Source organism: Lynx canadensis, chromosome E1 (assembly GCF_007474595.2).
Source record: "Lynx canadensis isolate LIC74 chromosome E1, mLynCan4.pri.v2, whole genome shotgun sequence".
Classification (NCBI taxonomy): Eukaryota; Metazoa; Chordata; class Mammalia; order Carnivora; family Felidae; genus Lynx; species Lynx canadensis.
Genome location: NC_044316.2, coordinates 58,010,780 through 58,028,655, shown reverse-complemented (window position 1 = coordinate 58,028,655; position 17,876 = coordinate 58,010,780). Strand labels below are relative to the sequence as shown.

The window sequence follows — 17,876 nt, the reverse complement described above, 5'->3', positions numbered from 1 at the left end:
GCTGTTCCAGCGCTTGGAACTGACAGCCACTGATGGCAGCCCGTCGCGCTGTCAGGGCGGCTAGGGAAGACGGGGAGCAGAGGCAGGAAGACCGTCGGGATTTGGCTCCCGGACTCCTGGTATTGCCAGAATCTCGGAAGTGCGAGAGCCAGTGACATACACACACTGCCCCACCCCGGCTAACACGCCAAACCCCAGAATTCAGAGCAGCAGCAGGGCCATACCTGCCTCCCTGCAGAGCCTGGTTCCATACCGAGAAATCTCCTCCTAGGCCCTCAACTCTTGGGTGACAGACTTAGGTCGAGCTCTGTCCTGTGGCTTCACTTGGCCACTGGCAAGTTACTTAAGCCTTCTGGGCTGGTTTCAGAACGTAGTTCAGAATGTATTTCAGATGTAGTTAATAAGCCTCCCTCTAAGGGCTGTGACGAGGAATGGAAGTCAAGATTTCTCGGGAAGGATCAAATACAGAACTTGGCTTGGAGCAGCCCTTGCTCAGTGGATGGTGGCTACATCTGTCCACTCCCACCGTTCCCGCATATCCTCTTGTACCAGGCTGGGCACCAGGCTCTCGGATACAGATGACCATAAAATATCACGTACGTTGGATCCCGTGTGGAAACAGGTACAGGAAAACTCTCCCCGGCTGGCTCCCCTGGGCCGGTGGTGGGTGGTCGTCAGCTCCAGCCTCCTCCCTCCCCTTGCCTAAATTCCCCTCCCCCTTCTGCCTGGCTCCACCCTCAGCCCTGCCTTACCCCTTGCTGCCGCCCAGGACCCAGCGTTGTATCCCGAGACCGGCTTCCCTGAGTATCCCGTGTAGACAGCCCTGGGATCTTTTCCTCCAGGGAAGGTCAGTGCCTATAAGGTGCATTACAGGTGCCCGTCAAGCAAACCGAATGGGAAAGAACCTGCCCATTTTGGCAGGTGGGAATACTGATTTTCCAGGGGGCAGGGAGGGGCTTCCCTGGATTCCCCCGAGAACTTGGAACAGGGGCTGGGCAGCGTTGAGAGCCCCTGCTGGAGGGGGCACAGGGGGTTAGCCCACAGGCTTTCAGTACCTGATGGATGGTGGACAGGGAGAGGAGGCAGCTCAGTGTCAGGCTCTGAGCCATCTCCCCCACACGTCTGTGCCCTTCTTCCTTTCCTTTCCCCCACCCGTGCCCCCGGCACACCCTCTCTTTCAGACTCGCACCCCCTCCCCCGGTGGCTGCCAGCTCAGCCCGCACCCCAGGCGCTTCTGAGTGGTGCGGGCGCCGTGGAAACCCAGCTGGACCCCGCGATCCTCCTCACCCACCGCGCTCACCCTCTGCGTGTCACCTGCACACCCCCGCGCGGCCCCAGTGGCGCAACGTGGGCTGTCAACTTTTCACCTGGCCGGACTCCGGGATTTGCTCTTAGAAATTCCCGACTCCGACTCCGGGAGGAAAGCTTCCCACCCCGCCGCCCCGCCCCGGGGCCGCGCCTCAATGGGGCCTGCGATGGCGACTGGGGTGGGGGTGGGGGGGGGCAAGCCGGGCGCCCCGCAACCCCCAGCCCGCCGGGGCCCTTCCAGCCAGTCCCGCAGCGCCCCCTTCTGCGCGGGCCGGTCTTTGTCCCCAGCGGGCTGGGACCCGGTGGGCTCGGGCTCTGGGGCAAACGAAGCCGATACTCCGGTCCTTGCAAGCGGGGTGGCGCCCCCCTCAGGAGGACAGGCCGCTCGCGGGGCCCCAAGAGGCCCAACCTCTCCGCTTAGCTTGGGGGGCGCAGGGGGAATGGAGGGTGGAGTTCTGGGACCCTCCGCCGGCGCTGGGGGGTGGGAGGCTACTCCCAGAGCGGGCGGGAGAACGAGGTGGTCTGGAGACCTTCTGCAGACTTAAGAGGTTTCGGAAGCATCAAACTGACGACGCCCGGCAAGGCGCTCGGCTGGCCCCTTCCTCTATTCATTTCGTGTCCTCCTCTAGTCTCAGAAAAGGAGAAACTGAGGCTGAAACCCTGCACTGTGATGGGGAGGCCTGTGATCCCAGGATGCCTCCATTTCCCAGCTAGGAAAAGTCTGGGGGGCGGCGGCCAGAATCTTTGCTCGGGTATTCTAGGGGTGCTCCCACCCCGCCCAGGGTAGAAGTTGCAATAACTCACACACCGCTGGGAAGAAGTTAATACCTCTGAGGTGGGTCTGAGCCCCCCCCCCCGGGGAGGCTTAAAGACGTCGGGATAGAAACGGCTCCAAGAGGCAGCATGAATGAACGCGGAAGGGGACCCCCTGTCCAACCCCGCAGCCCCCAGCCTCCAAAGACAGCCCCTCCCGCAGCCCACGGTCCCTTCCCTCGGTACCCTCCTCCCTTCCGCCCAAAACAGCCGGTCCTTCCACAGGAAGGGGGGAGACTAATTCTCCCCCCCCATTCCCCCTCCTGCCAGCCCAGTTCTGCAGGCGGCCCCACCTCGACGCAGTTCATAATCCACCTTCGTCCTGTAACCCTGATGTTAAAAGGAACTTAATAATTATTTAAAAAGAGGTGACCGCGATGGTGGCTTCTTGGTGGCAAGCCTGAGCCGCCACCACCTCCTTGATAAACACAAAACTTGCATCTTTTGGGAAGAGACGGGGGTTCTGGTTCGCAGCAGGATGTGGGGGTCATGGGCGGGTCCCTGCCGCACTGTGTTCCTTCTCTGCACTATCTACTGGGGGAGGGGGGCAGTGGCCTCAGAGGGCACCAGCTCCTCTGGAGCCCAGAATGGCCCCGAAAGTGGCCCCGCGATTACAATTCTGGTGCAAATTCATTTACCATATTTATTTGTGGATTTTCTCCCTCCCACTCCTTTTCATATTAAAAAAAGATCAAAAAGATTTTTTAATGTATAAAAGATGTTTCCTCCACATAATGCCCTCACCACCACCCACACAACCTTTTTTTTTTTCTTCTTCTCTTTTCTTTTCTGCTTTGAATTCAAAGACTTCTGCCCCAGTCAGCAGGGCGGCAATCTCAGAGCAAGGAAGGGCTTCCTCTGATCTGTCCAAAGGGTGGGGAACGGAGTCCTGGCGGAACCAGCCGAGAGGCCCAGAGTGCTGGTCGGCCAGGCACCTCCTTAATCCAAATCAAATAATAGAAACTCAGCTTTTAATTTCTACTACTTTAAACCTCATCTCTCCCCGGTCCTGGTCAAGAATCCCACCCTCTCTGCAAAATCAGTTTTTCTTGCCTTAAGCCTCTGTTTGCTGGATCTCAAGGACTAGCTGAAGAAAAAGAAAATTAATTTTGCCTGTGATTGCTGTGTTATTCTAGATAAGCCATTATTATGCAAATGAGGGAGTGCGGCTTTCAAGATGAATAAGGACGGTTCCGGGTAGCGGCGCAGGACAGCCCCAGATGTTTGCATAATCGCTTGTGCCCCAACTTCAAGAGTGCAAAATGTCAAGGGAGGAAGTTGTGCGGGTAAATACGGTACCACGTTCCCTGAATTTGATTTTCTAGAGAAGGGCGGGGAAGCGGGGCTGAGGCTTTCATCTGCGGAGAGAAAAGGCGTCCCGGCTCTCCGACTAGGGTGTCCCGGCCCGAGCGGCCGTCCGCGCTTCCCCCCCCCCCCCCCGGGGCCGAGCCACCCCGCGGCCGAAGGCGGCTGCAGAGACCCGGGTCCCGCCCGGGCGGCGAGGCGCTTGCGCGGGGACGGGGCCGCCGCTGGCCGCGCGCTTTCCGGCAGCCCCGGAACCGGCTACGCGGCTTCTGGGCGTGCGCGGAGCCGGCGCGCTCTGGTGGCGCAGCCTCGACGCCCGCCCGGCCTCGTCGGGTCCCCCGACGGCGTCCCCTCCCGGGGGCCAAGGCCCGGCGTGCACGGCGGGAGCCCCGGCGCGGGGCCGGGCCGAGGGCGCGCAATCCCGCCGAGGTCCGGCAGAGAGAAGAAGACCGAACCCTCGCGGGCACCGTCGCGCGTTCTCCGTCGAGTCCCGGACGCCTGCCCCTTGGGCTTGTCCCCGCGAGGCCCGCTCCCGCGGAGGGCGAACGGGCCCCGCGGACGCCTCGGCTGCCCCAGGTGGTTCCGGAGGCCCCCAGCTCGTGTCTCCTCCAACGACCCGGTAGCCCCCCGCCCCGACCTGTTTCTCTGACCTCTAAAAGGAGAGGCCGGGCTTGGGCTTTTGTCAGCGCCAACAGCCGAATAAGGAACAGCCCTGGCCGAGGGACCGCCAGTTTGGAACTAGTTGAGGTCCCAGCAAAAAGTCACTTCAATTCCTTCCGCTTGGGGGCGGGGTACGAAGCGAGAAAGGACCTGAAGCTAAAGACGGAGAACTAGGCGTCCCTACAACGTCCCTGGGGCGGAAGAGAGCCCTCGGGTGGGGGTGGGGAGGGTGGAGGGGAGCAGGCGGTGACCAGCGGACTAGCGAGGCTGGCCGCCAGAGTGCCAACCCTGGAGGGATCCGGGTCCAAGGGAGCCCGGAGACCTGGCTGTGGTGCCGGCAACCCTTGGTCAGCCTAGCCTGGTGCCATTCCTTGGGAGGTACGTGCTCCCTGCCTTCCGGGACGTGTAGGGTCACGAGAGCCGAGGGGGCGCACAGAGACCGTGCCGCGTAACCGCGAGGCCACTGCTCTCTCCCTCCCGGCAGAATCCGGGGGTCAAATTTTCCACCGGGAACAGCCCGAATTACAGGCTGCAATTCAGGCTGCAGTCAATGGGTCGAGCCGTCGATGCCAGCGCCGACGCGGCCGCAGAGTCCCCGCGCCCCAGGCATCCCAGGCCAAGAGGCTTCTGATAATGCCCGCCTCTTGGATGGGGCTCCAAAGCCTTGACCCCTAGGCCAACCACTGGTCTCAGGCCGCTCTGCCCCCACACCCCGCCGCCCTCCTGCCCCGCCGTCCCTAGACCTGCTCTGAGCCCCTTCTCCAGGAGCGGCGGGAACACGGCGCCGGGACCCGCTCGCCCCCGCACCGCTTCCACTCCTCGGGACGGGCGCAGGGGTGCAGCCGCTCGGTTTTCCCGCCCACCTCTGAGCCGTCTCCCCTCACCCCTGTGCACCCCAGGGGCCGATGGTGCCTCCTGGCTCCCCGAGCCGGATTTCGCAGGCAACACCAGGCGGTCTTCCCGGGGAGGATTTGGGGGGGGGGGCCCACCCTGCGGCGCGCGTGAGCGCATGCGTGCCGACTCTGGCGCTGTGCGCGTGCTCCTGCCTCCAGGCTCCCGCAGCGTGCCTGGCCTCCGCGCTGCGAGGGGCCGCCGGTGCCTTTTGCGGCGGGACCGCCTGGCCGGGTGCGACCTGGAGCAGATGCCCCAAGGGGCGAGTCTAGACTGTCTGAGGAGTACACGGGTTCCCCGAAAGGGTCGGTGAGCACCCAGCTCCCAGCACCGTGGGTGCCCCTTCCCGGGAAGTAGGGACAGTTCAGGCTGACCCTGTGTTCCCCGGGGGGAAGGCACCTAAACCAGACCTACCCACTGGGTCCTGTTAGCTTGACCTGGCCCCAGAGCAGCAGTAGTAGACTATCACACCTGTGACAGTCACAATTAACGTTTATTGAGCATTTACCTGTGCCTAACAATCAACCGTCCTACACACCCTGTGGGGCGAGCACGTTAATACTCTGTTTTCTTATAGTAACTGAAGCACAGAGTGGTTAAGTAACTCACACAAGGGCACACACTTAGTAAGTGGGTTTGAATCCAGGCAGGCTGGCCCTAGAGCCCACAGTTGTAGATACTGTGCTCTGTGATGGAGGGAAAACAGACTAGCACCCACATCTAGCCTCTAGCCCAGTCGTCTGGCCTGCTGTGACTCCTTCCCGCCTCTGCTGTTTCAGTGTCATCATTTTTGCTAAGGACCCAGAGCAGTAGCCCTGCTTCGTGGGACCAGTCGGCTGATTCTGGTAATGAGACCCCTGGCTTCGTCTGTGGCCATTTCAGGACGCTCCCTGGGCCCTTTCTTACCTTGAGTTCTTTCCTTAAGCCCTGGAGGAGCTGAGCTGTCCAGAGGGTCCAAAGCGCCTGATGCAGAGTGTTAGAAAACCTAGGCTTAGGACTTGTCAGGCATAACATCTGCTGTGTGTCCCTGGGCAGGTTACTTGGCCTCACTGTGCCTGAAGCTTCCTCAGTTATGAGATGGGAACAGTGGACTGGATCTCACCTGGTTGTTACGGATCTCAGGATCTCAGGTGGGACCGTGCAGGTGCCAGACAAGAAGTGTTCAGAAGATGTTGCTTGCCTCTTGAGGGGTCGCTATTCCTCCTATGGAGGGGAAGGGAGGGGGCTTGACGACAGCTCACAGTGTTTTCAGGGGGCCAAAGTCAAAGGTCACGTGGCTTCTGGGGTAGGTGCAGGCTTGTGGGAAATTATTGGAACATGGCCAGCCCCCTCTTATCCTTTGCAGCGTGTTCTAGTGGTTCTCTAATCAGGATACTCTGAAGGTCTACTAGGGAGGACAAAAGAGGTGGGGTGTCTCACTCCAGGGACAGCTGGGGGCTGGGGCCCAGGCCCCAAACCCAAGCAGCCTCACCTCCAGTCACTGGCCAGCGTGTCACGTCCGGGTCGTTGGGCCCTCTCTGCAGGGTGTTGGGTCAGCCCCTTCGCACCCCCCCCCCCAGAAACAGACAATCCGTGCCCCGCAGGCGTGGGCCCGGGCTTGGGGCTTGGGTGTGGGGGAGGCAGAGGCTGGGGACGCCCATCGGGCTCTGGGGCCACTGAAGGTAAGCCATGGGTCCCTGCTGCTGCACGAAGGCCACATCCCACACGGCCACGCCTCAGAGCCACCCGTGCTCACTTCACAGCTGGCCCCACCGACGCTCCCGAGGAACCATTAGGTTCCAAATCCGCCCGCGTCGTGGCCAAGACCAGGCAGGTCCGACGCCCGCCGAGCCTCAGAGTTGAAACGCTCCCAGGGAACGAGCTGAGGCCCGGCCTCACCCTCCAGCTAGAGGACGCGCTCGGGCTTGCTGGTCTGGCCGGCAACCCAGGAGCCGAGCGCCTTGCCCGGCCTGCCTCTCCTCTTCCTTCCCCTCGACCCCGACAGCCTTGGGCCTCTCTCCCTGGGTGCCGAGTCTGATGGCAGCGGGCACAGGGAGGCCTGAGAGGTCCCCGGGCCCTCAGCTGGCCTCCAGGCTCAAATGAGGCCATGGCATGGGGCACAGGGTATGAGCACCTTCCAGAGACTGGGACGGAGGGCTCGGGCTGGCTCTCAGGTGTGGGGAGCAGGTTGGAGGTCCTTTGTCGGGAAGGGACATCGGAGCCGTGTGCCCAGGTCAGCAACACGGGTGCGGAATCGGGCCAGAGACCCAGGGGTTGGGGAAGCAGGTGCCCGAGGTGGGCGGGCGCCTGTGTTTCCGTAAACAAAGAAACCGGGCAGCTCATCTCAGGAACTAGGGGTGGAGGGAAGGCTGCGGAGAGAATCGCCGACAATTTCCTTCATAAAAATGCGATCTGAGAGCATTTGATTTCCACTTTCACTCCCCCCTGCCCCCCGCCCCAACACCAGCACTGTCTCCAAAGACACTCAAATTGCAGCCATATGGGGCTAAAGTAATAGGAAGCAGTTACCTTATTTACTGCAGAGGCCGCGCACTCCAACCTGACAGCGGGAGCCTAGGGCAGCGGAGCAGTGGGATTAAAAGCAGAGGGTTCTTTGAAACTTTGTTTTGTTTACTCCCAGGGGTGCGCTCCGGGAAAAGCAACGATCAAACTTTGAAAGGGAAAAGAGGTTGTGTGGAGGATAGAAGGGAGGTGTCAGAAGTTGAATGATCCAGGAAGGGACGTTCAATAAGAGAGTGGGGAGCGAGGTTCCATGTTCTCTCGGTTTCTAAGTGCCACTGGCTGACCAGTTTGAAAGAACCCTGCCCCCTCAGCCGGAATCATGCCCCCACCGCTCCCCGGCTGGCGCCCTCTCCTGGCACATCCGGGCACCCTCAGTGCCCACCAGGGAGGCCCCAGCTCTGAGTCCTGTCCCACCACAAGCCCATTTCTCAGACGGCTACCTCTCAGTGTCCAAACTTTCCCGGAGCTGAGGTCGCTCAGTGACCCGTTTTCCCACTCTCTGTAACCCTGCTCCATCCAGGACATCTGTTGGTGGGTACCAAGCAGGGATGACACCCTGCCCTGGAGGGGGGGGGATTGCTGCTGCAAAGAATGGGGTTCGGTCTGATCTCAGATTATTCTATTCCTCTTGTTTCCTTTTGGACTGAGTTCTCTCCTTGCTGTGGGCTCTGCAGGAATGATTCCCGATGTTTGCAAACTCAGACACCTCACAAGCAATAATTTTGTTCAGAACAAGGGCTTTCACCACCAGGCATAGAGAAAGGCGGGAAGACGCAGGGGGGAGCTTGGGGGAAATACTCAAGCCCCCCCCCCACCCCGCAGAGGAGGGGGCCCTGCATAGCCGCACCAGGCTTTTCATTTCCCCACTTCCAGCTTCGGAGGCATTTAGGCAAAGAAGGAAAAGAGAGAGGGAGGAAAGGAGAGAGAGAGAGGAGGGAGAAAGGCAGGCAAGGAAGGAAGGAAAGAAGGGAAGGGAGGGGGGAGGAAGGAAAAGAAAAAAGAAAGAAAGAAAGAAACACTGGGAGGGAGGTGGAGAGTAACTTTTTCAGTGAAACTGAAACCATCAACGTCTGCACGCCTCGTGCAGACTCCAGGTCGGTGAAGGCACCCAACGCAAACACAACTCCCGGGGACAGGGCTCCAGAAACCCTATCTGAAGGGAAACCGCCGCTCATTGCGGGCGCAGGCGGGCCGGCGAGGGGTGGGGGGAGGGCGGGAGGCGAAGCGGGTCCGGTCCTCCGGCTGCTCGGGGCAGGCTCCCTCCCTCCGGCCTCCAAGGTGGCCCTCGAGCCTCCTCGGGCGGCTGCTGCGGGGCAGACCGGCAGCGTCGCCCACGGCGGCGGGCAGCGGATTCCAAGAGGGGGCGGGCGGGGCGTGCAGAGCGACCCGGGCCCAGGGCGGAGGGTGGGCTTTCTCTGGGCGGGGAAACCAGACACTTATAGGCGGCTGAGGCCGACTTTATTTTTACTGCCCAAACTGTTGGAAAGTATTTAAGCTTAAACAGAAACAGCTGTATCGCTGGCACCGGCCAACGAAACTATTTGTTACCGGGAATGACTTTTTATGATTAAGGACGCGGCCGTCGGCGGCCTCTCGCGGGCGGCCCGCGCGGGTCTGCGGGGCGATCTGGCCGTCGTCAGCTCGCTGTTCGTTAAGACAGAACGGCCAGAGAGATGAGCCTGGTCACCCGGCGCCCACCTTGCAGAGTTTGGAACGAGGCCAAAACCTGGAACCCCGCGTTTCCAGGGGGCGGGGGCGCGGAGTGGGAGGCAGGGTGGGCCCGAAGCCGCGCCGGTCCCGCGCGCCCCGCACGGCGCCGCGCCCGCCGCCCGCCGCACACCTAAACTTGGGACAGGAGGCCAGTTTTCCGCTCTGGGCTCCCTGCCCTTTCGAGTCAGACTCCTTGGCTCGCCTTCTCGCTCGCTCTCTTTTTCTCGTTCTCTCTCTTTCCCCCCCTTTCTCCCACTCCATCCCTCGCCAAGGGAAATCGCTTCCAGTCAAGTTCATCGCCGATGTTTTAACTAAATCATGGGTTCCAAGGAGTGGGTGTTGTGACTTGCAGCTTGGGCGGTAAGAGAAAAGGGTCGGGGAGAGCTGGGCCCGGACTCGGGCTGCGGTCACCGCCGCCGCCCCAGCCACGGGTCGCCGCGAGCTGAGCGAGAGCGTGTGTGTGTGTGTGTGTGTGTGTGTGCGCGCGCGAGGCGTCCGTGGTCCGACCCTCGCCCCCTTTCCCGGACCTGCTATCTTCGCTCTGGAGCCCCGGTCCCCCAAGAGGCACTGGACCCCGCCACGCCCCCGCCACTTCCCGCTCGGGGTTCCCTGGCCGAGTGTCTTGCTGCGCACGTCGGGAAGAGCCGTGGACAGGAAGTGCACGGCGCAGGCCCCGCAGGTCGCCGGGGTCCGCGGGGAGCGGGACGCGCCCGCAGCTACTCGTCCCAATCCCAGCCAAGCTCCAGGCTCTGCCTTGGTGGTCGTCCACGCCCTCCCCCCAGTCCCCCAACACACCCAGGCCGGCCGGGGGCAAGGAGCGGCTGGGTTGGGGCTGGCGACGCGCAGGGCCGGGGCCTGGCGGGGACGAGCAGCACGGGCTGGAGGCAGGGGCAGGTGGCTGCGGGCGTCGGGGACGAGTCAGGGGGCTGGAAGAAGGCGCGCGACGTCCCCCGCGGGTCCCGGGACGCGGGAAGGCTGGGTGGGGGCGGGGAGACAGCGGGTGTCCACTAGGTCTTGCGTTCGGCTTCCGAGCTGGGAGTGAGCGCTGGAGCCCAGCTCGACTCGCAGGGCCCGGAGGGTGGCCGAGGGCAGGGCTGCGCGACAGGAGACCGAGACACAGGCACATTGATTTGTTAGCGGGATGGGGCTGGCGGCGGCGGGGGAGGCCGTCGTCATGGAGACCGAGGGTCGGGTGTGCGGAAGGGGTGAGGGGGCCAGGAGGGAGCGGGGTCGGGGCGCGTGGCCGGCTCTCGGGGTGCCGGCGCGGCCCGCGGAGCCCCAGCACCTGTGCATTGTGCATTGTGCGGCGCGGGCGGCGGCTGTGGGGGGAGGGGAGGGCGCGAGTCCGCGCGGTGGGGGTGGGGCGGCCGGGGTCTGCAGAGGGGGCGGGGCCTGGCTGACACCGCCGCGGGGGTCCCAGCGAGAGCCTTGGGGGACGCGGAGCACCGGAGGGACATCTTGGTGGCGGGGGAGGGGGCCCCGGCCAGGACAGAGGGTGGACGGCCCCCTCGCCAGCCCCGCAGACTGACAGCGGCCGGGCCCGCCCTCCCGGCGACGTCACTTCCGGCGGCGGCCCCCACCCCCTCGCGTTCTGTCTCTGGAGTAGCCTCGGACTCCGCCCCCTGGCGATTGGAACGCGGGTCACGTAGCAACGCGGGGGAGAAAGGGAGAGGGGCGTGGCCCGGAGCTCGCCCAATCGGCGCGCAGGGGCGCAGGCCCCAGCCGCTCCGCTTTAGCAACGTCGTTAGCAACACGTGGGGCCGGAGGAAGCGCGGGGCGGGAGGGGAGGGGGAGCGGGCGCGCGGGAGGGGGGCGGGGAGGGAGCGGGCGCGCGGGAGGGGGAGGAGAACTGACGTCAGCGGGAGAGTATTATGGTCTGTCGTGCGCTGGCTGCTGCTTTTCTGCTCCTGGAAGCGGCCAAGGGGGGAAGCGGCGAGTCAACATGGAGCTTTCAGCGGTGGGGGAGCGGGTGTTCGCGGCCGAAGCCCTCCTGAAGCGGCGCATACGGAAAGTAGGTACCCCCGGGCCTTGAACCGAGGCTGGCCGAGCCCTCCCCTCCCGGCCTGGGTTCCCTCCTCCTGCTGCAGCCCAGCTTCCCTTCCCCCAGGTCCCAGCAGCGGCCGCGGCCGTGGCGGCGGCGGCGGCGGCTATGAGCCCAAGCGCTTTCCTTAGACTTGCAGCGATGCACAGATTGCATGGGTGGGGGGCGGGGTGGGGGGATGAATGCCGGTGCATGCACTTTGTGCAGCGTTTCGTGCAGGGGGTGATGCAGCGAGCGCGTGCCTTTCGCGATGGGATTTCGCGCATTCATTTGGTGCATGCATTTTTTGCATGCATTTCTTGTGTCCTCGTCATGCATTTCTCCCCTTGCACACACGCATTTTCCCCCTTTGCATCCGCAGGGACGCATGGAATACCTCGTGAAATGGAAGGGCTGGTCGCAGAAGTAAGTAGGTTATATGCAATTCTCAACCCCAGACTGTTGTTCGGGAGGTTTCTTTCTTCCTCTTTTTCCCTTTACATTGAAATACAATACAATGCAACAAGAAAAGTTACAGACGTACACACACACAGCCGCCGCTCTTTCCCTGTTCCCGGGACTGACGCCCATTTCTTCCTGATTTCCTCTAGGTACAGCACATGGGAACCCGAAGAAAACATCCTGGATGCTCGCCTGCTCGCAGCCTTTGAGGAAAGGTACAGGCCCTTTCAAGCCTCAGACTCTCACTTAGGAACACGGGTCCAGCCTGGACTGGAGTCCCACTAGGTTCTTCACTCACACACCCCTTTCTCTTTCCTTCCTTTCTCTAGGGAACGGGAGATGGAGCTCTATGGCCCCAAAAAGCGAGGACCCAAACCCAAAACCTTCCTTCTCAAGGTAGGAGGGCAGTGTCCAGTGGTGGGCAGGAATGTTATAGTGTCATTTGGGGGGGGGGGGAAGGGGGCCCTGAGGGCTTATGGAGCTTTGGGGGTGTCCACTGCTCTTGGCTATTTGTAATCTAGGAAGGAGTCCCCAGACAGGCTGTCACCAGGTCAGTGGCAGTGCCCAGAGGTGTCTTGGGGGAAGGGGTTCAGCACACTAGGATTCGGCCCACAGCCATCCCAAATAGACATATAATCAAACACAAGAAAGAAGTGTGCTTTCTGCAAATGGCTGCTTCCAGACAAATTCTCTGCTTCCCCCAGACTGCTGCCCCTAAGCCCCACCCCCACCCATAGAGAAATTCGGAGGCATCAGAGGGTGAAGCAGGGAGGCCCCCCCCCCCCCCCGGAAGAAGGGTCCTGGGGGAGTGGGCAGGGGCCTGCTCTGCTCTTGACATGCCTTCTCTCTTGCAGGCCCAGGCCAAAGCAAAGGCCAAAACTTATGAGTTCCGGAGTGACTCGGCCCGGGGCATCCGGATCCCCTACCCTGGACGCTCGCCCCAGGACCTGGCCTCTACATCCCGGGCACGTGAGGGCCTTCGGAACATGGGTCTGTCCCCGCCGGGAAGCAGCAGCAGCACCAGCAGCACCTGCCGAGTGGAGCCCCCTCGGGACCGGGACCGAGAGCGGGAGAGGGAACGCGAGCGTGAGCGGGAACGAGAGAGGGAGCGGGAGCGTGAGCGGGGTACCAGCCGCACGGATGACAAGCCCAGCTCGCCGGGAGACAGCTCCAAGAAGCGAGGCCCCAAGCCCCGGAAGGAGCTCCTGGACCCCTCGCAGAGGCCCTTGGGAGAACCCAGTGATGGCCTCGGAGATTACCTCAAGGGCAGGAAGCTGGACGAGGCCCCTTCCGGGGCAGGAAAGTTCCCAGCTGGCCACAGCGTGATCCAGCTGGCCCGGAGGCAGGACTCGGACCTGGCCCAGTGCGGTGTGGCCAGCCCCAGCCCAGCCGAGGCCACAGGCAAGCTGGCAGTGGACACCTTTCCGGCCAGGGTCATAAAGCACAGGGCGACCTTCCTGGAGGCCAGAGGCCAGGGCACCCTGGACCCTGGTGGCCCTCGGGTCCGGCATGGCTCAGGCACTCCTGGCTCTGTGGGGGGCTTGTATCGGGACATGGGGGCCCAGGGGGGAAGGCCCTCCCTCATCGCCAGGATCCCAGTGGCCAGAATCCTGGGGGACCCAGAGGAGGAATCCTGGAGTCCCTCTCTGACCAACTTGGAGAAGGTGGTGGTCACCGACGTGACCTCAAACTTTTTGACCGTCACCATTAAGGAAAGTAACACGGACCAAGGCTTTTTTAAAGAGAAAAGATGAATTGCTGGGTGGGTGATCGCAGGACAAGAGAGCAGGAGAGAGAGTGGGAGTGCAAACTTGGCCTAATGCTTTTTATTTCTGGGTGGGAGGCGGCCTTCCGGGCTGGCCCTGTCCCTAACTTCACATACCCCAGTCCTTTCCATTTCTCCTCCCTCCCCTCAGTTTTGGTTGGAAAGATTATCTCTAGAGTTATATTTTCTATTAGATGTAAATATGTTATTTAAGAAAAAATATCTAAATATATATATTTCAACTCTTGAAGTTGTTTTATTTAAACAAGCAGAGAGAGAGAGAGAGAGAGAGAGACTCAGCGTGGTTTAGTTGGGGCAGACGGGCTGCGTCGCCGCCCCTCAGCCACCCAGAGCACTAAGGAGTTTGGGGACCTAGGTACTGGACTCTCTGATCGTGTCTGGAGGGACTGGCCTACCCACCTCGCCCCTCCTCCCTTTTCCCACAGCCCCAAGGCAGACCCCTGGAACCAAGGCAGGACCCGGATTTTTTCTCTCTTCCCATTGGCCCACCAGGCCAACAAAAGATTAGCTCCCCAATCAGAAAAAAAGGGGGTGGGGTCAGTCTGTTTTGCCTTTTTTTTTTTTTTTTTTTTAAGATTAAGAAGTCTGTTGGGGGAAAAAAGTATTAACTTGAATAACTTTTGTGTGTGATGTTGAAGGTAAAAAGTTAAGGAGTTGCAGGTGGTTGGGGAGCAGCAGATTACCCCCCCACCCCCACCCCCACCCCCACCCCCGCCCCGGGGACCACACCAGGAAATGCACTTTAAGGGAGATGTGTGTGTTACACACGCAGATCAGATCGTGTGTATGTAATGTGGATAAACTCTCCCAGTTCCCTCGATTCCTTTCCTTACTCCACAGAAAGAAAAGAAACCCAGCGAATCTGTTTACATTCCCGAAATGCCAGGATAAATTGGGAGGATTGCATGTCAGTGCCCAGAGTTCGAGACAGTTGTTTTACAGGAAAAGTGTTTGGGGGCGGACTTTTCCTTTTCGCGCACTCTAGCTTCGCCAGGAGAAGAGACGGTGGCCCCCACCTCCCAGGAAGAGTTGGACTAGCCTCACTCCCTCGGGGAGGGCGGGCCGCCGGCTCTCGGATGGACGCACGGCCGCACAGGCCCACCCTGCGGGACCCACGGAGGGAGGCGCGGCGGCGGGCCCGGCCGGGAGTGCGGCGCAGGGTCTGGGCTCGGGGCTCTAGGAGCCGGGCAGGACTCGCCTCCCGGCGGCTCCGGCGGGCGAGGGGAAAGGAGGGGCGAGGCGAGGTTTTCATCCAAGAATGCGCATCAGAACTTTTGCTTTTTCCTCCCCCCCCCCCACTTCTTAAAAGCAAAAGCTATAATTTATAGGCCTTTTCGATTCGCGGAGTGTTCTCTATTTGAACTCGACATTCAGACTCCGCCAAAGGGGGCGGGAGGAGCGGGAGTTGAAAAGAGACGGCCCGCGGCGGGGGAGGCCGTGCGCGGCGGCGGGGCCCGGGGCGCCCCCGTGCGCTCCAGGGACGCAGGACGCGCGCCCCTCTTTTGACTCGAAAGCACAAATCTGTCCTCCCCCCCACACACACCTCCGTCCCTTGGAGGGCTGATCCTGCGGCCTCCCCGGCCTCCCCCGCACTTAAAGGGCTAGGGAGATCTGACTGCCCCCCTGCTTGTCGAGGGAGAGCAGGGGGGCCCGGCGCACGGGAGGAAGCACAGACTCGGGACGAGAGAGGCAGGGGGCCGGAGCTGGGGGGAGCTTCTGGATGGGGGTACGGAGTGGGCACGCCAGCCTTGTCCTCCGCACTCCCATCTTCCCACCTCCCTCTCTCCCCCAGACTTTCTTGCCTTTAAAGAGAGGGGGTTTAAAAAAAAAAAAAGGAAAAAAAAAGGGGAAAACGGTGTACTACATGATTTTATTTGTTTTTGAATATCAAATTGCGCCTATAAAGAGAAGCCCCTCGAATGGGGATTTTTATCTGCTCACATTTGTAAAACTGATATTTTAGACTTTGTATAAAGAAGCGCCGTTGACCAAGTGTATCTATTTAAATGTGGACGCTATTTTCAGACGAAGCTTCTTCGAAGGGGCATGTCTGTTACCCAGTGGACGGTAACTCGGGGACACGTGTCTTTACCTGGCTGCCGCCTTCCTTTTGTCCCTCGCCCTCTTGGCTCCCGTGTCCCTCCCTCGGGGCTGACTTTGCCCCTTCCCTCCGACGTTCCTTGGCCAGCCTGGTTCTGCTCCCGGAGCCCCCTCTGTCCGCCGTCTGTCCGTGGCCGTGCGTGTGTGTCTTCTCCGCTCGCTCTTGCGACGCTGACCTGGGGGGTGGGAGGGCGGGGGCCAGGGCCGCTTGGCTGGGAGTCTGCAACCGCGCGGGATGTGCGCGCGTGTTGGGTTTATTTAATTCTAAGATGTGTACAAATCTCGAATCGACCCCCGCCTCAGCTCAAGAGTGAAGCTTCGGTACCTATCTTCTGCGGTCGTGAATGTCTGTACCCAATACCGCTTTCTACGTGTTTAAATATATACTTTGTAAATAGAGACGTGTCTCGGTTTTATTGTTTTCTCCCCCCCACTCGAGCAGAGGGAAGCGTAGCCCCGGGAGAGAGGACCCTTTCTTCCTCTCTCCTTGCCCATCCCACCCACCCCCACCCTGGGCCCCGTGGGCCCGGGAGGATCCCCGCGCCGCAAAGGCCCTTCCCCAACCGGGGGAACGTCCCAACTAGGGGAGGGGGGAGAGACGGGCCCCGGAGGGAGTGGGGTGTGACCCTCCTTAGCCTCCTGGGGTGGGGGGTGGGGGTCGTGCCTTTCCTCACCTAGCGGCCGCGTTTCTCTGGGGCCCAGGTGGAACTCGGGGACCCCAGGAGGACGGGCGCAACCTCTCGGGTCCCCTTTCTTCTGGCGGGGCTTCCCCCCGCGCGCCCCACCCCTAGGCCCGACGTCGCTGGTCCCCGAGGCCCGGGCGCCCCAAAGCCGCGCGCCCCGGGTCATTCGGCCTGCTTCCCGGTGCTGTCGCGGGACCCGCCCCCCAGACCCACCCAGCCTCGCCAGCGCTCCCCGAAATGCAGCGCCTCGCGCCTATTGATTGAGGAATTGAATTCGCGGGTATTGCTAGGCAACTGACTGCTTGGAGCCGGCGCAGAGCAGGCTGATGTGATTAGTGAACCTGGGCTGCCGCGGCGCAGCCCCGCGCCCCCCGCCCCCCGCCAGCATCTCCGTCCCGGCCTTCTTGGGGTGTAGAAGCCCCAACGCCGGGCGAGGCGCGGTCGGGGGAGAGCAGAGCGCAGGGTGGGGATGGGGGGGTTCTCGGCCCTTCCCGGCCCAAGAAGACTTTGCTGGGCGCGGGCCTGGGGCGGCAGAGGAGAGCCGCCTCCCGGACCCCAAGGCGGCCACCGCAAAGTCCCAATACCTCCCCCGAAGCCGCCGCGGGCCTTGTCGCGCAGGGAAGCCCCGACCTAGGCGCCCTGGCAGAGAGCGAAGGGAGGGGCGTGGGGACGCGTTCGCCCGCGCATCTTCTGTCCTCGGCCAACCGATTGGGGACCCCGCCCTTGACGGTGCTCTCCGCGCCTCCTTCCCCAATTCTGAGAGCCCAGTGGGAGGATCCGGGAGGTGGGGAGCGACCTGCGCCGGCGGGGAGGTGGGGGTGGGGGGGTGGGAGGCTCTGGGCAGCGGGTCTCGGGGCCCTGAGCGCCCTACGGGCTTGAGGGGCCCGCGCCCTCTGCGGGCGGAGTCCGGGGCGGGGATGGAGTGGGGAGGCCGGCGAGGGGCGCGGAGGGCGACCAGCCCCTGAGCTGTGGCCCAGCTGCTCGGCCGGGACTCCCTCAAGCGACCTCTCCTGGGTGTCTGGACAGCGGAGTGGGCTCATGTTCGGGAAGAATGGAGGGCTCCGACTCAGCCCCCACTTCCCGGCTACCTGGGCACCAGCACGCTCTGCGTTGACCAAGAGCTCCTTCCGCGGTCTCCGTTCCCTGGGCAGGTTCTCCGGGAAAGCGACCAGCGGGGGAGGCCTTGGCCCGCGGTGCCGCCTCCGTCCTGGGTCGGCTCGCCTGCCGCCGGTTGAACTGGAATCTTTGTGGCTCTTCGGAGCGCGTCGGATCGAATCCATTTTTCTGTGCCTTTGGTGCTCACAGCGCACGGATCCGGGTCGAGGCCCTGTGCTGTGCGCGGGAGACCCGACGGCGAGAAGGCCGGCACCGGGCGTTTCGGGGGCTCAAGCTCTGATTTCCTCCTCTCACCAAAAAGTCCTCCAGGCCCAGAGGGGGCCTCGGATCCAGCTGGAGCCTGGGATGGGAGCTGCTCCGTGCTTGGCGGCGCTCCACGGCGGCCAGCCTCGGGGGCCTGGACACGGGGAAGAGGCCGTGGGTTGGGGCCGGGGCTTTCTTCCCAAGACTTCGGAATTGGAGGCAGCCAGGGGCACCTGGGAGCAGTCGGGGTGGGGATCGCGCCATTCGGTTCCCGGGG

The 17,876-nt window shown here is 62.3% G+C and overlaps 1 protein-coding gene across 1 annotated transcript; it reads left to right on the top strand.

Annotated features, from left to right (window-relative positions):
- Positions 1-11,038: 11,038 nt before the first annotated feature.
- Positions 11,039-15,954, top strand: CBX8 (chromobox 8). The gene is made up of 5 exons (XM_030295691.1): positions 11,039-11,200; positions 11,592-11,635; positions 11,821-11,886; positions 12,001-12,067; positions 12,526-15,954. Exons 1-5 carry the CDS (start codon positions 11,132-11,134, stop codon positions 13,423-13,425), a joined length of 1,146 nt encoding a protein of 381 aa, XP_030151551.1. The 5' UTR covers positions 11,039-11,131; the 3' UTR covers positions 13,426-15,954.
- The last annotated feature ends 1,922 nt before the right edge of the window (positions 15,955-17,876 follow it).